The sequence below is a fragment of the Vanessa atalanta genome, chromosome 28, assembly GCF_905147765.1.
Source record: "Vanessa atalanta chromosome 28, ilVanAtal1.2, whole genome shotgun sequence".
Taxonomy (NCBI): Eukaryota; Metazoa; Arthropoda; class Insecta; order Lepidoptera; family Nymphalidae; genus Vanessa; species Vanessa atalanta.
Window position 1 is genome coordinate 3143647 of NC_061898.1, and position 20330 is coordinate 3163976.

A 20330-nucleotide genomic window follows, 5' to 3' on the forward strand; every position below is an offset into this window, starting at 1 on the left:
CGTGTTTAAATTCGTTATAGTTCTAGACGCGTACCTCGAGTCTCGTTTAAAAGTTATTTTATTCTATTAAAATCGTTTTAAACGTTTCGTTCTATCGACATATTGAAAGCGAAGATATCGCACTGATAATGTATAAAAGCGCAACTCTTATTCGATAATTTACTAAAAAATTTAGCGTGTTACAAGTCGACGTTCGTAAAACACGCTACTATGCGAGTCGGCATACGAAGCACGAGGAAACGTAGTCTGATATGCGAATTCGTATCGAATAATATTAATATATAATCTATTACGATAGATAATTAATAAGAGTTTCGAAAGAGAGTTTAAACAATAAAAATAATCTACAGTAATCGTGTACATTTACGATACGCCGAGCATCTTCGCGGCGTGTGATATAAGGTTCGCGGCGCTTTCGTAGCGCGTGAAGTAGAGCCGAGAGAACATGGACGATTTATCATATATAAAACATTTATAGTATATAATTTTTCATATCAATACATTCGTATTATAAATATAAATATATTTGCATCGATTGTATGCACTCATTGAGATACATGGTAGAGTCGTATTTATTCTATGTTAACTATACGATACGATACGAACGTATCCGTCGTATATATAAATATTTATAATGAACAATAATCGTTCGTTTATTTATATTAAGTTAATTTTATTTCATAACAATTTTCTTACTCATTGTATTTTTATATATGTATTATGAAAAGACGTCATTGATCGATTGAAACGAGTATTTTTTTTTTTTTTTTTGTATATATAAACAGATCCATATGCGGCCCTGAAAAGGGCCTTTTTTATATTGATAGTTTTCGCAGTGTATTTTATATTTGTAAATTTTTTAATTGATTACAAAATATAAAAAACATCGAAAACATTTTAACCGCCGAAACCGTAGAGAGTACGTCCCTGACGTTTCAGGGCGTACACTACGTCCATGGCGGTGACGGTCTTCCTCTTCGCGTGTTCGGTGTAGGTGACGGCGTCGCGGATTACGTTCTCGAGGAACACTTTGAGGACACCTCGAGTCTCTTCGTATATCAGACCGGATATACGTTTCACACCGCCTCTGCGTGCGAGACGACGGATGGCCGGTTTCGTGATACCTTGGATGTTATCACGGAGCACTTTCCTGTGACGCTTCGCGCCTCCTTTCCCCAGACCCTTTCCACCTTTACCGCGACCGGTCATTTTCTTGTCTTCGGTTTGTCTCGTTTACTCTGAACGGCAAAGAAAGACGTACAGAAATCCGTCCGCTGTCGATCGGAGACGATCACTTTATGGTAGTCTCGTCGTTCCGCGCTCCTCTGATATATAAGCGCTCGACTAACTAATACGTGTGTCGTTCGGTCCGTGTGCGAAAGAGATGGCGATATCGAAGTGCCATTAGATAGAAAGAGAGATGCAGCGTGCAGTCGAAAAAGCTATGGTAGGGATGGCGGCCGAGGGGATGTGGTTAGGGGGGAGTTCATGTATGTGTCTTGTTTATCGAGGGGAGCGGGGGGTTTTGAGATATTTTTGTATTCTTCAAAATTGATATCTTTGCAATAATAATTAATTAATATTTACAATTATGCTCTTAACGATCGATATATCGCATACGCACACCTCTCACATTCTCTATTCGATTGAAATATATTTATTTACAATAATAGTAGTATAAAATACACAACGTTTACGTATGTGCGGTATTGATATTTAGAATTATCTCAACGTTTTCATGATAATTTTGATAAAAAAAAAAAAATAATAATAATTATTTTTATTTGTGAGTATAGGTTGTTTTCGTGACGATTGTAAGTTTGAAACGTACGACGGAAAAAAAAAAAATTTTTTTTCTTTGTTTTTAGATATATATGCGGCCCTGAAAAGGGCCTTTTTGAATATGTTTACTTGCAGTAAAGAAACTTATGCAAGTAAGACTGCGACAACGACGACGACCCAATTAGGCACGTTCTCCTCGGATCCTGCGCGCCAATTGGATATCCTTAGGCATGATCGTCACACGCTTGGCGTGGATAGCGCACAGGTTCGTGTCTTCGAAGAGACCGACGAGATAAGCTTCGCTAGCTTCCTGCAGAGCCATTACGGCGGAACTCTGGAAACGGAGATCGGTCTTGAAGTCTTGAGCGATCTCACGCACGAGACGCTGGAATGGCAGTTTGCGGATCAGAAGCTCAGTGCTCTTCTGGTAACGACGGATCTCACGAAGGGCGACCGTACCGGGTCTGTAACGATGAGGTTTCTTCACTCCTCCCGTGGCAGGAGCGCTCTTGCGAGCCGCCTTGGTCGCGAGCTGCTTACGCGGTGCCTTGCCACCGGTAGATTTACGGGCCGTCTGCTTAGTACGAGCCATCCTTGACGTTGAATGAACGCACGAAACGAAAATTTATTATTACAAACGAGACGTAGACACGTCCGCACGAAGGGAACGTAGTCGAAAGATTAAAATTTTTTAACGAATACGTTCGCTTATATACGAGTTCGAGTACGGCTAGAGGGACCGCCGCGATGACGATTCGCTATATCCGTCTCTCTCTACGCTATGCACGTTCTCTCTCTCACGCGATCACTGAGCGATGCGATAGTAAAAACAAAATAAAAATAATAACTTTCAAGTTTGAGTTGTTATTATTAGTTATATATATTTTAATTAATTAATATTATTATTCTTTCAGATATCATCGACCTACAAAGCAAGAATTTAATATATGATACAAGATCGAAATGAATGAGAAGATCGGCGGAATCGAACGTACGGCGGCTTCTTCCAGCTTACACAGCGCTACAGCTCTGCGGGAAGGTAACTACGACGATCAAATATATATCTCTAATAAAAAATTCGATTCAAGACTAGTAATATGATTACTATGATTGTATATGTTCATTATTACGAATCTTATCAGAGTGTGTATTATTATATATGTATATAATGAATTAGTCGATTAAATATGTTAATAAATTAACATGTAGTATTATTGTTATTGATGATAATAATAATAATAATAATACGGTGGTGTCGAGACGGCTAAATCGCTTGAAACTTTATTTATTGTTTATCGAAACTCTTTGTGGCCCTGAAAAGGGCCTTTTTATTATTATCTCCTTCATAAATCGTAGCGTAGTCCTACTACGGATTCGTTTACTTGGAGCTCGTGTACTTCGTTACGGCCTTAGTACCTTCGCTCACGGCGTGCTTGGCGAGTTCGCCGGGCAGAAGAAGCCTCACCGAAGTCTGCACCTCCCTCGAGGTGATCGTCGATCGCTTGTTGTAGTGAGCGAGACGAGAAGCCTCGGCGGCGATGCGCTCGAAGATATCGTTCACGAAAGAGTTCATGATCGACATGGCCTTACTCGAGATACCGGTGTCGGGATGTACCTGTTTCAGTACTTTGTAAATGTAGATGGCGTAGCTCTCCTTCCTCTTATGCTTCTTCTTCTTCTTATCTGACTTGGAGATATTCTTCTGGGCCTTGCCCGATTTCTTGGCGGCCTTTCCGCTAGTCTTAGGCGGCATGATTACGAATATAAAAATTCACAATAATGTTAAGAAACTTTATCGCGTGTTATTCACGTGCGTACCGTACGGGAACACGAGCGAATCTGTGGTGTTAGGGACGTTGGTATTTTGCTTAAATAAGGCCAGCGCGAGACGCGTAGCGTTCGCGCGTACGGTGCGGCATACAGACGGAGAACTCTATCGACCAATCAGAGACGAGACGCCGAGCCGAGTACGAGTACGAGAGGGGAGGGAGGGGATGGGGAGGGGGTATTGATGGAATTAAGTTTGTGTGTTATTCGGTTCTCGTTTTATACGATACGAAATTACCTCGCCCTCCCCCTGCCTCATCACCCCCGATCGTCAGTCGTTCCGATTGCAATACGAGTCGCTCGTTATTAGAAAATATAATAATAAATAATAAAAAGAAGAAAAATAATAAAATTATAGGCAAATATTATCTATTACTAACGATAAATAATATAATATATATATCATGTCTCTGTATAGACGACTACTACGTTTGTTACAACATTATTATTATGAATGATTTGATTCATATGAATCGAATAATTAGTAATAATTATCGTAAATAAATAAATATATAATAAAATAATTTCATTTCATTTCATATCTATTATATCTTCGTCGGAGTTGTATGATCGTGTTTAATAGCAGTAGCAGTGATTCTCTTCAAGTTCAATCGAACTAAAAAGAGTTCAACGAGCGTTAGGTGTGTGTTTGTGTGTGGTAAAATATCTAATAATATTAGATAATAAAGACGTCATAATCGCTTAGGAAACGGTAACATTTCTCTATGTATATAAGATATATTTTGTGGCCCTGAAAAGGGCCTTTTTAATCGTCACAATACGATGAAGAACGAGGTCGTAGGATCGTTCGCATGTATCGTCATCAAAAAAAAAAAAAAAAATTATAAATTCGATGACGATGACGATGACGACGACCGTGTCTCATCGTCACACTACACGCGGTGTGTTTAAGCCTTCTTCTCGGTCTTCTTAGGTAGAAGTACGGCTTGGATGTTAGGTAGGACTCCACCTTGTGCGATAGTCACGCCCGAGAGTAACTTGTTCAGCTCCTCGTCGTTACGGATCGCCAACTGTAGATGTCTCGGTATGATCCTGGTCTTCTTGTTGTCGCGGGCGGCGTTGCCGGCCAACTCGAGTACTTCAGCGGCTAGGTATTCCATGACGGCCGCGAGATACACGGGTGCACCGGCACCGACGCGCTCTGCGTAGTTACCCTTCCTGAGCAGTCTGTGTATACGTCCTACCGGAAACTGTAGACCGGCACGGTTCGAACGCGACTTTGCCTTCCCCTTGACTTTGCCTCCTTTACCGCGACCGGACATGATTATGGAGATTTAATGAAAAATATTTAGCAACGCAAATATGAGAGAGCGATACGCGTGCGTACGGCTCGAGAGCGCGGTGAACAGTAAAACAGTTGCGTTAGTCCGTCCGCTTTTTATACTCGGAACGTAGTCGCGTCTATCGGTGCGGTGGTATCGAGAGAGACTCTGGCTCTGTTTGATTGTATTGAAAATTTGTTAAATTTCTGTTTGTTATCAGTGTATACGGTATAGTATTAAGATTACGACGACGAATGATGTCGGGCAGTCGGGCGGGGCGGGGCGGGTCGGGGTTTTTTTTTTTTATTCGAATGCGAATGCGAATAGAAAAATGAAGTAAAAATTTAGTTTTTTTTTTTTTTTTTTTGTTTTTGAATAAAGAAAGGAAGAAATGAAATAAAAATTAAATATTATTAAAGTGAAATTAGTCGGGCGCGCGGGTCGCGTGTCCTTTTCGTGTTTCGTGTGCGATAATGATAAAGATAAAATTATAGTGTATGCATTATATGATCTAGGTAGGTCAGTTTGTTTGTATGTGTATGTATATATATATATATATATATATATATATATATATATATATATATATATATATATGTTTATGTATGTATGTATGTTTGTTTGTTATTGTTTTTTTTTTTTTTTTGTTTGTGTTTGTGAAATGAACAAAAAAAAAAAAGAAAAAAAAAAAAAATTGTGCTATTCTCTCTATGATAAAGGTATGTGGATACTTTCGTATAATTTCATTATTATTATTATTTCTTTATAACAACTATTTTTTTTTTTTTTTTTTTTTTCTTTATATATATAGGTATACCGATATACGCTTCTTATAAATATAGAAAATATTCGTCGTATCTTTCGAAACTTGTAACTCATTTTATTCGTCGTCGTAGCATTTTAAAAGGAAAAATTAACGCACGACGACGAATATATTCGATTATTATGAAACTTATGTTAGCCCTGAAAAGGGCTTTTTGTCGTGCGATTTACGCGCCGCACACGCTTGCATCGTCATCGCCATCGTCACAGTCTTCGTCGCCGTCGTCTTCGTCGAAGCGATCGGAATGGACGAATGTATGTCGTCGATGATGTTGATGTTGTTTTTGTTGTTGTTTTTGTTTTTGATGATACTTTTGAAAGATGTCATCGTTATTATCACCGCTGCGGCGGCGGCTGCAGGCGACTTACTTTTTAGCGGCGGCGGCGGAGGCCTTCTTGGCTGCCGGTTTCGACTTCGGCGTAGCGGCGGCGGCCTTCTTAGGTTTCGGCGCTTTCGGTTTCTTAGTCGGCGGTTTCGCAGTCTTCTTCGCCTTCGATGCGGCGCCCTTCGCCTTCGAAGGAGCGGCCGCCGCGACGGCCTTCTTGGCGGCTGCCGGTTTCTTTTTAGCGGCTGCCGCTTTTTTATCCTTTATCGTCGCCTTCGCCTTCGATTTGGACGGCGATGACGCCGCCGCACCGCCGGACGACGCACCGCCGGCGGCCGCTTTCTTGCCCGCGGCGCCGCCCTTGCCGGCGACGGGAGCGGAGGACGTCGCCTTCGCCTTCGACGACTTACCCGAAGCGGCCGAGGATGCGGCCTTGCCGCCGGACGCGCCTCCGACTCCGGCACCGGCCGGTTTCTTCGAAGCGGACGATTTCGACTCTAGTTTGAACGAACCCGATGCGCCCTTTCCCTTCGTCTGTATCAGTGCACCCGATTCGACGGCGCTCTTGAGATACTTTCTGATGAACGGAGCCAATTTCTCAGAATCGACTTTGTATTGAGCCGCGATGTATTTCTTGATCGCCTGAAGCGACGAACCGCTACGTTCCTTCAACTCTTTGATGGCGCTGTTCACCATTTCGGATGTTTTAGGATGAGTAGGTTTCGCCTTCGGTTTCTTGGCGGCGGCGCCACCGGCGGCGGCCGCGGACGCTTTCGGTTTCTTCGCAGGGGTCGCAGGTGCCGGCGCTTCGGTTGCTATAGCTGTGTCGGCCATTTTATTTTATTTTATTTTATTTTATTTTATTTTATTTAATAAATTCACACTTCACAATCACTAGAATGACAAATATTAATAGTAGTACGTGATCCACGATAGTATAGTATATAATACGTAATATCGGAGGTCGACGCGGCGGAGAGGTCGCTAGTGGTAAGTGGAGTCCGAGCAATACCGTAAGGAGAACCGCGATGTCGCTAGACAATTTCTCGTACGAACGCTTAAAACTTTTCACTAACAGGTATCATTTCGAATACGATATTTATATAATGTAAAGTATTTTTTGATCATTCTATTATATAAAAAGATACCTCTTGAACCTATCGATCGTTTGAAAGTCGAATTCGTAGCATAGTTCGACGTAGATGAGTACGAATCGTGTTTAAATTCGTTATAGTTCTAGACGCGTACCTCGAGTCTCGTTTAAAAGTTATTTTATTCTATTAAAATCGTTTTAAACGTTTCGTTCTATCGACATATTGAAAGCGAAGATATCGCACTGATAATGTATAAAAGCGCAACTCTTATTCGATAATTTACTAAAAAATTTAGCGTGTTACAAGTCGACGTTCGTAAAACACGCTACTATGCGAGTCGGCATACGAAGCACGAGGAAACGTAGTCTGATATGCGAATTCGTATCGAATAATATTAATATATAATCTATTACGATAGATAATTAATAAGAGTTTCGAAAGAGAGTTTAAACAATAAAAATAATCTACAGTAATCGTGTACATTTACGATACGCCGAGCATCTTCGCGGCGTGTGATATAAGGTTCGCGGCGCTTTCGTAGCGCGTGAAGTAGAGCCGAGAGAACATGGACGATTTATCATATATAAAACATTTATAGTATATAATTTTTCATATCAATACATTCGTATTATAAATATAAATATATTTGCATCGATTGTATGCACTCATTGAGATACATGGTAGAGTCGTATTTATTCTATGTTAACTATACGATACGATACGAACGTATCCGTCGTATATATAAATATTTATAATGAACAATAATCGTTCGTTTATTTATATTAAGTTAATTTTATTTCATAACAATTTTCTTACTCATTGTATTTTTATATATGTATTATGAAAAGACGTCATTGATCGATTGAAACGAGTATTTTTTTTTTTTTTTTTGTATATATAAACAGATCCATATGCGGCCCTGAAAAGGGCCTTTTTTATATTGATAGTTTTCGCAGTGTATTTTATATTTGTAAATTTTTTAATTGATTACAAAATATAACATCGAAAACATTTTAACCGCCGAAACCGTAGAGAGTACGTCCCTGACGTTTCAGGGCGTACACTACGTCCATGGCGGTGACGGTCTTCCTCTTCGCGTGTTCGGTGTAGGTGACGGCGTCGCGGATTACGTTCTCGAGGAACACTTTGAGGACACCTCGAGTCTCTTCGTATATCAGACCGGATATACGTTTCACACCGCCTCTGCGTGCGAGACGACGGATGGCCGGTTTCGTGATACCTTGGATGTTATCACGGAGCACTTTCCTGTGACGCTTCGCGCCTCCTTTCCCCAGACCCTTTCCACCTTTACCGCGACCGGTCATTTTCTTGTCTTCGGTTTGTCTCGTTTACTCTGAACGGCAAAGAAAGACGTACAGAAATCCGTCCGCTGTCGATCGGAGACGATCACTTTATGGTAGTCTCGTCGTTCCGCGCTCCTCTGATATATAAGCGCTCGACTAACTAATACGTGTGTCGTTCGGTCCGTGTGCGAAAGAGATGGCGATATCGAAGTGCCATTAGATAGAAAGAGAAAGACTGAGAGATACAGCGTGCAGTCGAAAAAGCTATGGTAGGGATGGCGGCCGAGGGGATGTGGTTAGGGGGGAGTTCATGTATGTGTCTTGTTTATCGAGGGGAGCGGGGGGTTTTGAGATATTTTTGTATTCTTCAAAATTGATATCTTTGCAATAATAATTAATTAATATTTACAATTATGCTCTTAACGATCGATATATCGCATACGCACACCTCTCACATTCTCTATTCGATTGAAATATATTTATTTACAATAATAGTAGTATAAAATACACAACGTTTACGTATGTGCGGTATTGATATTTAGAATTATCTCAACGTTTTCATGATAATTTTGATAAAAAAAAAAAAATAATAATAATTATTTTTATTTGTGAGTATAGGTTGTTTTCGTGACGATTGTAAGTTTGAAACGTACGACGGAAAAAAAAAAAATTTTTTTTCTTTGTTTTTAGATATATATGCGGCCCTGAAAAGGGCCTTTTTGAATATGTTTACTTGCAGTAAAGAAACTTATGCAAGTAAGACTGCGACAACGACGACGACCCAATTAGGCACGTTCTCCTCGGATCCTGCGCGCCAATTGGATATCCTTAGGCATGATCGTCACACGCTTGGCGTGGATAGCGCACAGGTTCGTGTCTTCGAAGAGACCGACGAGATAAGCTTCGCTAGCTTCCTGCAGAGCCATTACGGCGGAACTCTGGAAACGGAGATCGGTCTTGAAGTCTTGAGCGATCTCACGCACGAGACGCTGGAATGGCAGTTTGCGGATCAGAAGCTCAGTGCTCTTCTGGTAACGACGGATCTCACGAAGGGCGACCGTACCGGGTCTGTAACGATGAGGTTTCTTCACTCCTCCCGTGGCAGGAGCGCTCTTGCGAGCCGCCTTGGTCGCGAGCTGCTTACGCGGTGCCTTGCCACCGGTAGATTTACGGGCCGTCTGCTTAGTACGAGCCATCCTTGACGTTGAATGAACGCACGAAACGAAAATTTATTATTACAAACGAGACGTAGACACGTCCGCACGAAGGGAACGTAGTCGAAAGATTAAAATTTTTTAACGAATACGTTCGCTTATATACGAGTTCGAGTACGGCTAGAGGGACCGCCGCGATGACGATTCGCTATATCCGTCTCTCTCTACGCTATGCACGTTCTCTCTCTCACGCGATCACTGAGCGATGCGATAGTAAAAACAAAATAAAAATAATAACTTTCAAGTTTGAGTTGTTATTATTAGTTATATATATTTTAATTAATTAATATTATTATTCTTTCAGATATCATCGACCTACAAAGCAAGAATTTAATATATGATACAAGATCGAAATGAATGAGAAGATCGGCGGAATCGAACGTACGGCGGCTTCTTCCAGCTTACACAGCGCTACAGCTCTGCGGGAAGGTAACTACGACGATCAAATATATATCTCTAATAAAAAATTCGATTCAAGACTAGTAATATGATTACTATGATTGTATATGTTCATTATTACGAATCTTATCAGAGTGTGTATTATTATATATGTATATAATGAATTAGTCGATTAAATATGTTAATAAATTAACATGTAGTATTATTGTTATTGATGATAATAATAATAATAATAATACGGTGGTGTCGAGACGGCTAAATCGCTTGAAACTTTATTTATTGTTTATCGAAACTCTTTGTGGCCCTGAAAAGGGCCTTTTTATTATTATCTCCTTCATAAATCGTAGCGTAGTCCTACTACGGATTCGTTTACTTGGAGCTCGTGTACTTCGTTACGGCCTTAGTACCTTCGCTCACGGCGTGCTTGGCGAGTTCGCCGGGCAGAAGAAGCCTCACCGAAGTCTGCACCTCCCTCGAGGTGATCGTCGATCGCTTGTTGTAGTGAGCGAGACGAGAAGCCTCGGCGGCGATGCGCTCGAAGATATCGTTCACGAAAGAGTTCATGATCGACATGGCCTTACTCGAGATACCGGTGTCGGGATGTACCTGTTTCAGTACTTTGTAAATGTAGATGGCGTAGCTCTCCTTCCTCTTATGCTTCTTCTTCTTCTTATCTGACTTGGAGATATTCTTCTGGGCCTTGCCCGATTTCTTGGCGGCCTTTCCGCTAGTCTTAGGCGGCATGATTACGAATATAAAAATTCACAATAATGTTAAGAAACTTTATCGCGTGTTATTCACGTGCGTACCGTACGGGAACACGAGCGAATCTGTGGTGTTAGGGACGTTGGTATTTTGCTTAAATAAGGCCAGCGCGAGACGCGTAGCGTTCGCGCGTACGGTGCGGCATACAGACGGAGAACTCTATCGACCAATCAGAGACGAGACGCCGAGCCGAGTACGAGTACGAGAGGGGAGGGAGGGGATGGGGAGGGGGTATTGATGGAATTAAGTTTGTGTGTTATTCGGTTCTCGTTTTATACGATACGAAATTACCTCGCCCTCCCCCTGCCTCATCACCCCCGATCGTCAGTCGTTCCGATTGCAATACGAGTCGCTCGTTATTAGAAAATATAATAATAAATAATAAAAAGAAGAAAAATAATAAAATTATAGGCAAATATTATCTATTACTAACGATAAATAATATAATATATATATCATGTCTCTGTATAGACGACTACTACGTTTGTTACAACATTATTATTATGAATGATTTGATTCATATGAATCGAATAATTAGTAATAATTATCGTAAATAAATAAATATATAATAAAATAATTTCATTTCATTTCATATCTATTATATCTTCGTCGGAGTTGTATGATCGTGTTTAATAGCAGTAGCAGTGATTCTCTTCAAGTTCAATCGAACTAAAAAGAGTTCAACGAGCGTTAGGTGTGTGTTTGTGTGTGGTAAAATATCTAATAATATTAGATAATAAAGACGTCATAATCGCTTAGGAAACGGTAACATTTCTCTATGTATATAAGATATATTTTGTGGCCCTGAAAAGGGCCTTTTTAATCGTCACAATACGATGAAGAACGAGGTCGTAGGATCGTTCGCATGTATCGTCATCAAAAAAAAAAAAAAAAATTATAAATTCGATGACGATGACGATGACGACGACCGTGTCTCATCGTCACACTACACGCGGTGTGTTTAAGCCTTCTTCTCGGTCTTCTTAGGTAGAAGTACGGCTTGGATGTTAGGTAGGACTCCACCTTGTGCGATAGTCACGCCCGAGAGTAACTTGTTCAGCTCCTCGTCGTTACGGATCGCCAACTGTAGATGTCTCGGTATGATCCTGGTCTTCTTGTTGTCGCGGGCGGCGTTGCCGGCCAACTCGAGTACTTCAGCGGCTAGGTATTCCATGACGGCCGCGAGATACACGGGTGCACCGGCACCGACGCGCTCTGCGTAGTTACCCTTCCTGAGCAGTCTGTGTATACGTCCTACCGGAAACTGTAGACCGGCACGGTTCGAACGCGACTTTGCCTTCCCCTTGACTTTGCCTCCTTTACCGCGACCGGACATGATTATGGAGATTTAATGAAAAATATTTAGCAACGCAAATATGAGAGAGCGATACGCGTGCGTACGGCTCGAGAGCGCGGTGAACAGTAAAACAGTTGCGTTTTTTTTTTTTTTTTTTTTTTATCATGTTTGAGTATTGCTGTTGGCCCTACTGGCCTTTACAGCGTCACCGAACGTTGGGGCGAGTGTTACGACTCTGCCTTAGAGTGAACCCTTTTGGGCTCGAGAGTGACGTTCGTCCTGAGGGTGTCTCCTATGAGATCGCACCTCGGCTCAGAACGTAGTCGGTGGGGTGTGAATTTAAGCACTGATAGAATTTACTGACGTCACGGCCGCCTCCGTGACGTCGCCAATCTGGGTCCTCGTTTCCGCCGGCGGAAACGCTGTGGGTGTGAATTGTGTAGTGTGGTGGTTGTTGTTTTCCCTACTACTAATGGTGCGTTTGCGATAGTGAAGCTATCGTCTTCGTCGTTCAGGACGTGCATAGGTCGCCTGAGTCTGTTAGGTAAATTACCTCTGAGGGAGGTGTATTGACAAGCTTGTGCTATCAACGGATTGCTATGTTGCTTGGCTCTCTCAAAATACGCCGTGGAAAGTATTTTGAGGTGTTTCGCGATCGAATCGATGTCGAAGTCTTTGTGAAGGTCTACGTTACGAATGTACCACGGCGAATCCGTGGCGATGCGGAGAAATCGATTTTGTATTGTCTGCAATTTTTTGATTTGCGACGCTTTGATATGGGCAAAGACAGGGCTCGCATAGGTCATGATAGGACGTATGCAGGCTTTGTATAGTGTCGTCTTATTTCTAAGAGACATTTTACTCCGCCCGCACAGTATCATATACAGTCTTCCTAGTACGAACGCTGCTTTGTTTCGGACTCTGGTGACAGTTGCGTTAGTCCGTCCGCTTTTTATACTCGGAACGTAGTCGCGTCTATCGGTGCGGTGGTATCGAGAGAGACTCTGGCTCTGTTTGATTGTATTGAAAATTTGTTAAATTTCTGTTTGTTATCAGTGTATACGGTATAGTATTAAGATTACGACGACGAATGATGTCGGGCAGTCGGGCGGGGCGGGGCGGGTCGGGGTTTTTTTTTTTTTTTATTCGAATGCGAATGCGAATAGAAAAATGAAGTAAAAATTTAGTTTTTTTTTTTTTTTTTTTTTGTTTTTGAATAAAGAAAGGAAGAAATGAAATAAAAATTAAATATTATTAAAGTGAAATTAGTCGGGCGCGCGGGTCGCGTGTCCTTTTCGTGTTTCGTGTGCGATAATGATAAAGATAAAATTATAGTGTATGCATTATATGATCTAGGTAGGTCAGTTTGTTTGTATGTGTATGTATATATATATATATATATATATATATATATATATATATATATATATATATATATGTTTATGTATGTATGTATGTTTGTTTGTTATTGTTTTTTTTTTTTTTTTGTTTGTGTTTGTGAAATGAACAAAAAAAAAAAAGAAAAAAAAAAAAAATTGTGCTATTCTCTCTATGATAAAGGTATGTGGATACTTTCGTATAATTTCATTATTATTATTATTTCTTTATAACAACTATTTTTTTTTTTTTTTTTTTTTTCTTTATATATATAGGTATACCGATATACGCTTCTTATAAATATAGAAAATATTCGTCGTATCTTTCGAAACTTGTAACTCATTTTATTCGTCGTCGTAGCATTTTAAAAGGAAAAATTAACGCACGACGACGAATATATTCGATTATTATGAAACTTATGTTAGCCCTGAAAAGGGCTTTTTGTCGTGCGATTTACGCGCCGCACACGCTTGCATCGTCATCGCCATCGTCACAGTCTTCGTCGCCGTCGTCTTCGTCGAAGCGATCGGAATGGACGAATGTATGTCGTCGATGATGTTGATGTTGTTTTTGTTGTTGTTTTTGTTTTTGATGATACTTTTGAAAGATGTCATCGTTATTATCACCGCTGCGGCGGCGGCTGCAGGCGACTTACTTTTTAGCGGCGGCGGCGGAGGCTTTCTTGGCTGCCGGTTTCGACTTCGGCGTAGCGGCGGCGGCCTTCTTCGGTTTCGGGGCTTTAGGTTTCTTAGTAGGCGGTTTCGCAGTCTTCTTCGCCTTCGACGCGGCGCCCTTCGCCTTCGAAGGAGCGGCCGCCGCGACGGCCTTCTTGGCGGCTGCCGGTTTCTTTTTAGCGGCTGCCGCTTTTTTATCCTTTATCGTCGCCTTCGCCTTCGATTTGGACGGCGATGACGCCGCCGCACCGCCGGACGACGCACCGCCGGCGGCCGCTTTCTTGCCCGCGGCGCCGCCCTTGCCGGCGACGGGAGCGGAGGACGTCGCCTTCGCCTTCGACGACTTACCCGAAGCGGCCGAGGATGCGGCCTTGCCGCCGGACGCGCCTCCGACTCCGGCACCGGCCGGTTTCTTCGAAGCGGACGATTTCGACTCTAGTTTGAACGAACCCGATGCGCCCTTTCCCTTCGTCTGTATCAGTGCACCCGATTCGACGGCGCTCTTGAGATACTTTCTGATGAACGGAGCCAATTTCTCAGAATCGACTTTGTATTGAGCCGCGATGTATTTCTTGATCGCCTGAAGCGACGAACCGCTACGTTCCTTCAACTCTTTGATGGCGCTGTTCACCATTTCGGATGTTTTAGGATGAGTAGGTTTCGCCTTCGGTTTCTTGGCGGCGGCGCCACCGGCGGCGGCCGCGGACGCTTTCGGTTTCTTCGCAGGGGTCGCAGGTGCCGGCGCTTCGGTTGCTATAGCTGTGTCGGCCATTTTATTTTATTTTATTTTATTTTATTTTATTTTATTTAATAAATTCACACTTCACAATCACTAGAATGACAAATATTAATAGTAGTACGTGATCCACGATAGTATAGTATATAATACGTAATATCGGAGGTCGACGCGGCGGAGAGGTCGCTAGTGGTAAGTGGAGTCCGAGCAATACCGTAAGGAGAACCGCGATGTCGCTAGACAATTTCTCGTACGAACGCTTAAAACTTTTCACTAACAGGTATCATTTCGAATACGATATTTATATAATGTAAAGTATTTTTTGATCATTCTATTATATAAAAAGATACCTCTTGAACCTATCGATCGTTTGAAAGTCGAATTCGTAGCATAGTTCGACGTAGATGAGTACGAATCGTGTTTAAATTCGTTATAGTTCTAGACGCGTACCTCGAGTCTCGTTTAAAAGTTATTTTATTCTATTAAAATCGTTTTAAACGTTTCGTTCTATCGACATATTGAAAGCGAAGATATCGCACTGATAATGTATAAAAGCGCAACTCTTATTCGATAATTTACTAAAAAATTTAGCGTGTTACAAGTCGACGTTCGTAAAACACGCTACTATGCGAGTCGGCATACGAAGCACGAGGAAACGTAGTCTGATATGCGAATTCGTATCGAATAATATTAATATATAATCTATTACGATAGATAATTAATAAGAGTTTCGAAAGAGAGTTTAAACAATAAAAATAATCTACAGTAATCGTGTACATTTACGATACGCCGAGCATCTTCGCGGCGTGTGATATAAGGTTCGCGGCGCTTTCGTAGCGCGTGAAGTAGAGCCGAGAGAACATGGACGATTTATCATATATAAAACATTTATAGTATATAATTTTTCATATCAATACATTCGTATTATAAATATAAATATATTTGCATCGATTGTATGCACTCATTGAGATACATGGTAGAGTCGTATTTATTCTATGTTAACTATACGATACGATACGAACGTATCCGTCGTATATATAAATATTTATAATGAACAATAATCGTTCGTTTATTTATATTAAGTTAATTTTATTTCATAACAATTTTCTTACTCATTGTATTTTTATATATGTATTATGAAAAGACGTCATTGATCGATTGAAACGAGTATTTTTTTTTTTTTTTTTGTATATATAAACAGATCCATATGCGGCCCTGAAAAGGGCCTTTTTTATATTGATAGTTTTCGCAGTGTATTTTATATTTGTAAATTTTTTAATTGATTACAAAATATAAAAAACATCGAAAACATTTTAACCGCCGAAACCGTAGAGAGTACGTCCCTGACGTTTCAGGGCGTACACTACGTCCATGGCGGTGACGGTCTTCCTCTTCGCGTGTTCGGTGTAGGTGACGGCGTCGCGGATTACGTTCTCGAGGAACACTTTGAGGACACCTCGAGTCTCTTCGTATATCAGACCGGATATACGTTTCACACCGCCTCTGCGTGCGAGACGACGGATGGCCGGTTTCGTGATACCTTGGATGTTATCACGGAGCACTTTCCTGTGACGCTTCGCGCCTCCTTTCCCCAGACCCTTTCCACCTTTACCGCGACCGGTCATTTTCTTGTCTTCGGTTTGTCTCGTTTACTCTGAACGGCAAAGAAAGACGTACAGAAATCCGTCCGCTGTCGATCGGAGACGATCACTTTATGGTAGTCTCGTCGTTCCGCGCTCCTCTGATATATAAGCGCTCGACTAACTAATACGTGTGTCGTTCGCTCCGTGTGCGAAAGAGATGGCGATATCGAAGTGCCATTAGATAGAAAGAGAAAGACTGAGAGATACAGCGTGCAGTCGAAAAAGCTATGGTAGGGATGGCGGCCGAGGGGATGTGGTTAGGGGGGAGTTCATGTATGTGTCTTGTTTATCGAGGGGAGCGGGGGGTTTTGAGATATTTTTGTATTCTTCAAAATTGATATCTTTGCAATAATAATTAATTAATATTTACAATTATGCTCTTAACGATCGATATATCGCATACGCACACCTCTCACATTCTCTATTCGATTGAAATATATTTATTTACAATAATAGTAGTATAAAATACACAACGTTTACGTATGTGCGGTATTGATATTTAGAATTATCTCAACGTTTTCATGATAATTTTGATAAAAAAAAAAAAATAATAATAATTATTTTTATTTGTGAGTATAGGTTGTTTTCGTGACGATTGTAAGTTTGAAACGTACGACGGAAAAAAAAAAAATTTTTTTTCTTTGTTTTTAGATATATATGCGGCCCTGAAAAGGGCCTTTTTGAATATGTTTACTTGCAGTAAAGAAACTTATGCAAGTAAGACTGCGACAACGACGACGACCCAATTAGGCACGTTCTCCTCGGATCCTGCGCGCCAATTGGATATCCTTAGGCATGATCGTCACACGCTTGGCGTGGATAGCGCACAGGTTCGTGTCTTCGAAGAGACCGACGAGATAAGCTTCGCTAGCTTCCTGCAGAGCCATTACGGCGGAACTCTGGAAACGGAGATCGGTCTTGAAGTCTTGAGCGATCTCACGCACGAGACGCTGGAATGGCAGTTTGCGGATCAGAAGCTCAGTGCTCTTCTGGTAACGACGGATCTCACGAAGGGCGACCGTACCGGGTCTGTAACGATGAGGTTTCTTCACTCCTCCCGTGGCAGGAGCGCTCTTGCGAGCCGCCTTGGTCGCGAGCTGCTTACGCGGTGCCTTGCCACCGGTAGATTTACGGGCCGTCTGCTTAGTACGAGCCATCCTTGACGTTGAATGAACGCACGAAACGAAAATTTATTATTACAAACGAGACGTAGACACGTCCGCACGAAGGGAACGTAGTCGAAAGATTAAAATTTTTTAACGAATACGTTCGCTTATATACGAGTTCGAGTACGGCTAGAGGGACCGCCGCGATGACGATTCGCTATATCCGTCTCTCTCTACGCTATGCACGTTCTCTCTCTCACGCGATCACTGAGCGATGCGATAGTAAAAACAAAATAAAAATAATAACTTTCAAGTTTGAGTTGTTATTATTAGTTATATATATTTTAATTAATTAATATTATTATTCTTTCAGATATCATCGACCTACAAAGCAAGAATTTAATATATGATACAAGATCGAAATGAATGAGAAGATCGGCGGAATCGAACGTACGGCGGCTTCTTCCAGCTTACACAGCGCTACAGCTCTGCGGGAAGGTAACTACGACGATCAAATATATATCTCTAATAAAAAATTCGATTCAAGACTAGTAATATGATTACTATGATTGTATATGTTCATTATTACGAATCTTATCAGAGTGTGTATTATTATATATGTATATAATGAATTAGTCGATTAAATATGTTAATAAATTAACATGTAGTATTATTGTTATTGATGATAATAATAATAATAATAATACGGTGGTGTCGAGACGGCTAAATCGCTTGAAACTTTATTTATTGTTTATCGAAACTCTTTGTGGCCCTGAAAAGGGCCTTTTTATTATTATCTCCTTCATAAATCGTAGCGTAGTCCTACTACGGATTCGTTTACTTGGAGCTCGTGTACTTCGTTACGGCCTTAGTACCTTCGCTCACGGCGTGCTTGGCGAGTTCGCCGGGCAGAAGAAGCCTCACCGAAGTCTGCACCTCCCTCGAGGTGATCGTCGATCGCTTGTTGTAGTGAGCGAGACGAGAAGCCTCGGCGGCGATGCGCTCGAAGATATCGTTCACGAAAGAGTTCATGATCGACATGGCCTTACTCGAGATACCGGTGTCGGGATGTACCTGTTTCAGTACTTTGTAAATGTAGATGGCGTAGCTCTCCTTCCTCTTATGCTTCTTCTTCTTCTTATCTGACTTGGAGATATTCTTCTGGGCCTTGCCCGATTTCTTGGCGGCCTTTCCGCTAGTCTTAGGCGGCATGATTACGAATATAAAAATTCACAATAATGTTAAGAAACTTTATCGCGTGTTATTCACGTGCGTACCGTACGGGAACACGAGCGAATCTGTGGTGTTAGGGACGTTGGTATTTTGCTTAAATAAGGCCAGCGCGAGACGCGTAGCGTTCGCGCGTACGGTGCGGCATACAGACGGAGAACTCTATCGACCAATCAGAGACGAGACGCCGAGCCGAGTACGAGTACGAGAGGGGAGGGAGGGGATGGGGAGGGGGTATTGATGGAATTAAGTTTGTGTGTTATTCGGTTCTCGTTTTATACGATACGAAATTACCTCGCCCTCCCCCTGCCTCATCACCCCCGATCGTCAGTCGTTCCGATTGCAATACGAGTCGCTCGTTATTAGAAAATATAATAATAAATAATAAAAAGAAGAAAAATAATAAAATTATAGGCAAATATTATCTATTACTAACGATAAATAATATAATATATATATCATGTCTCTGTATAGACGACTACTACGTTTGTTACAACATTATTATTATGAATGATTTGATTCATATGAATCGAATAATTAGTAATAATTATCGTAAATAAATAAATATATAATAAAATAATTTCATTTCATTTCATATCTATTATATCTTCGTCGGAGTTGTATGATCGTGTTTAATAGCAGTAGCAGTGATTCTCTTCAAGTTCAATCGAACTAAAAAGAGTTCAACGAGCGTTAGGTGTGTGTTTGTGTGTGGTAAAATATCTAATAATATTAGATAATAAAGACGTCATAATCGCTTAGGAAACGGTAACATTTCTCTATGTATATAAGATATATTTTGTGGCCCTGAAAAGGGCCTTTTTAATCGTCACAATACGATGAAGAACGAGGTCGTAGGATCGTTCGCATGTATCGTCATCAAAAAAAAAAAAAAAAATTATAAATTCGATGACGATGACGATGACGACGACCGTGTCTCATCGTCACACTACACGCGGTGTGTTTAAGCCTTCTTCTCGGTCTTCTTAGGTAGAAGTACGGCTTGGATGTTAGGTAGGACTCCACCTTGTGCGATAGTCACGCCCGAGAGTAACTTGTTCAGCTCCTCGTCGTTACGGATCGCCAACTGTAGATGTCTCGGTATGATCCTGGTCTTCTTGTTGTCGCGGGCGGCGTTGCCGGCCAACTCGAGTACTTCAGCGGCTAGGTATTCCATGACGGCCGCGAGATACACGGGTGCACCGGCACCGACGCGCTCTGCGTAGTTACCCTTCCTGAGCAGTCTGTGTATACGTCCTACCGGAAACTGTAGACCGGCACGGTTCGAACGCGACTTTGCCTTCCCCTTGACTTTGCCTCCTTTACCGCGACCGGACATGATTATGGAGATTTAATGAAAAATATTTAGCAACGCAAATATGAGAGAGCGATACGCGTGCGTACGGCTCGAGAGCGCGGTGAACAGTAAAACAGTTGCGTTAGTCCGTCCG

General features: G+C 41.5%; 11 protein-coding genes across 11 annotated transcripts; all 11 read right to left on the reverse strand.

Annotated features, from left to right (window-relative positions):
- Nucleotides 1-896: 896 nt before the first annotated feature.
- Nucleotides 897-1297, reverse strand: LOC125074789 (histone H4). Its single transcript, XM_047686212.1, has one exon. The coding sequence runs from the start codon at nt 1207-1209 to the stop codon at nt 898-900; it is 312 nt and encodes a 103-aa protein (XP_047542168.1). The 5' UTR covers nt 1210-1297; the 3' UTR covers nt 897.
- Nucleotides 1298-3084: 1787 nt separating this feature from the next.
- Nucleotides 3085-3620, reverse strand: LOC125074773 (histone H2B). Its single transcript, XM_047686193.1, has one exon. It carries the CDS (start codon nt 3533-3535, stop codon nt 3161-3163), a length of 375 nt encoding a protein of 124 aa, XP_047542149.1. The 5' UTR covers nt 3536-3620; the 3' UTR covers nt 3085-3160.
- An 872-nt stretch (nt 3621-4492) lies between these two features.
- On the reverse strand, nt 4493-4958 carry LOC125074757 (histone H2A). The gene has a single exon (XM_047686177.1). It carries the CDS (start codon nt 4890-4892, stop codon nt 4518-4520), a length of 375 nt encoding a protein of 124 aa, XP_047542133.1. The 5' UTR covers nt 4893-4958; the 3' UTR covers nt 4493-4517.
- A 1032-nt stretch (nt 4959-5990) lies between these two features.
- On the reverse strand, nt 5991-6885 carry LOC125074742 (late histone H1-like). Its single transcript, XM_047686160.1, has one exon. The coding sequence runs from the start codon at nt 6872-6874 to the stop codon at nt 6080-6082; it is 795 nt and encodes a 264-aa protein (XP_047542116.1). The 5' UTR covers nt 6875-6885; the 3' UTR covers nt 5991-6079.
- A 1247-nt stretch (nt 6886-8132) lies between these two features.
- On the reverse strand, nt 8133-8547 carry LOC125074786 (histone H4). The gene has a single exon (XM_047686208.1). The coding sequence runs from the start codon at nt 8457-8459 to the stop codon at nt 8148-8150; it is 312 nt and encodes a 103-aa protein (XP_047542164.1). The 5' UTR covers nt 8460-8547; the 3' UTR covers nt 8133-8147.
- Nucleotides 8548-10344: 1797 nt separating this feature from the next.
- On the reverse strand, nt 10345-10880 carry LOC125074774 (histone H2B). The gene has a single exon (XM_047686194.1). The coding sequence runs from the start codon at nt 10793-10795 to the stop codon at nt 10421-10423; it is 375 nt and encodes a 124-aa protein (XP_047542150.1). The 5' UTR covers nt 10796-10880; the 3' UTR covers nt 10345-10420.
- An 872-nt stretch (nt 10881-11752) lies between these two features.
- Nucleotides 11753-12218, reverse strand: LOC125074755 (histone H2A). The gene has a single exon (XM_047686175.1). The coding sequence runs from the start codon at nt 12150-12152 to the stop codon at nt 11778-11780; it is 375 nt and encodes a 124-aa protein (XP_047542131.1). The 5' UTR covers nt 12153-12218; the 3' UTR covers nt 11753-11777.
- Nucleotides 12219-14052: 1834 nt separating this feature from the next.
- Nucleotides 14053-14947, reverse strand: LOC125074737 (late histone H1-like). Its single transcript, XM_047686155.1, has one exon. It carries the CDS (start codon nt 14934-14936, stop codon nt 14142-14144), a length of 795 nt encoding a protein of 264 aa, XP_047542111.1. The 5' UTR covers nt 14937-14947; the 3' UTR covers nt 14053-14141.
- A 1265-nt stretch (nt 14948-16212) lies between these two features.
- Nucleotides 16213-16804, reverse strand: LOC125074784 (histone H4). The gene has a single exon (XM_047686206.1). The coding sequence runs from the start codon at nt 16523-16525 to the stop codon at nt 16214-16216; it is 312 nt and encodes a 103-aa protein (XP_047542162.1). The 5' UTR covers nt 16526-16804; the 3' UTR covers nt 16213.
- Nucleotides 16805-18410: 1606 nt separating this feature from the next.
- LOC125074775 (histone H2B) lies at nt 18411-18946 on the reverse strand. The gene has a single exon (XM_047686195.1). It carries the CDS (start codon nt 18859-18861, stop codon nt 18487-18489), a length of 375 nt encoding a protein of 124 aa, XP_047542151.1. The 5' UTR covers nt 18862-18946; the 3' UTR covers nt 18411-18486.
- Nucleotides 18947-19818: 872 nt separating this feature from the next.
- On the reverse strand, nt 19819-20284 carry LOC125074759 (histone H2A). The gene has a single exon (XM_047686178.1). The coding sequence runs from the start codon at nt 20216-20218 to the stop codon at nt 19844-19846; it is 375 nt and encodes a 124-aa protein (XP_047542134.1). The 5' UTR covers nt 20219-20284; the 3' UTR covers nt 19819-19843.
- Between the last annotated feature and the right edge of the window lie 46 nt (nt 20285-20330).

Bases quoted from the DNA above. Each gene is read 5' to 3' on its own strand.
- LOC125074789 (XM_047686212.1), bottom strand. From the start codon at position 1,209: ATGACCGGTCGCGGTAAAGGTGGAAAGGGTCTGGGGAAAGGAGGCGCG.
- LOC125074773 (XM_047686193.1), bottom strand. From the start codon at position 3,535: ATGCCGCCTAAGACTAGCGGAAAGGCCGCCAAGAAATCGGGCAAGGCC.
- LOC125074757 (XM_047686177.1), bottom strand. From the start codon at position 4,892: ATGTCCGGTCGCGGTAAAGGAGGCAAAGTCAAGGGGAAGGCAAAGTCG.
- LOC125074742 (XM_047686160.1), bottom strand. From the start codon at position 6,874: ATGGCCGACACAGCTATAGCAACCGAAGCGCCGGCACCTGCGACCCCT.
- LOC125074786 (XM_047686208.1), bottom strand. From the start codon at position 8,459: ATGACCGGTCGCGGTAAAGGTGGAAAGGGTCTGGGGAAAGGAGGCGCG.
- LOC125074774 (XM_047686194.1), bottom strand. From the start codon at position 10,795: ATGCCGCCTAAGACTAGCGGAAAGGCCGCCAAGAAATCGGGCAAGGCC.
- LOC125074755 (XM_047686175.1), bottom strand. From the start codon at position 12,152: ATGTCCGGTCGCGGTAAAGGAGGCAAAGTCAAGGGGAAGGCAAAGTCG.
- LOC125074737 (XM_047686155.1), bottom strand. From the start codon at position 14,936: ATGGCCGACACAGCTATAGCAACCGAAGCGCCGGCACCTGCGACCCCT.
- LOC125074784 (XM_047686206.1), bottom strand. From the start codon at position 16,525: ATGACCGGTCGCGGTAAAGGTGGAAAGGGTCTGGGGAAAGGAGGCGCG.
- LOC125074775 (XM_047686195.1), bottom strand. From the start codon at position 18,861: ATGCCGCCTAAGACTAGCGGAAAGGCCGCCAAGAAATCGGGCAAGGCC.
- LOC125074759 (XM_047686178.1), bottom strand. From the start codon at position 20,218: ATGTCCGGTCGCGGTAAAGGAGGCAAAGTCAAGGGGAAGGCAAAGTCG.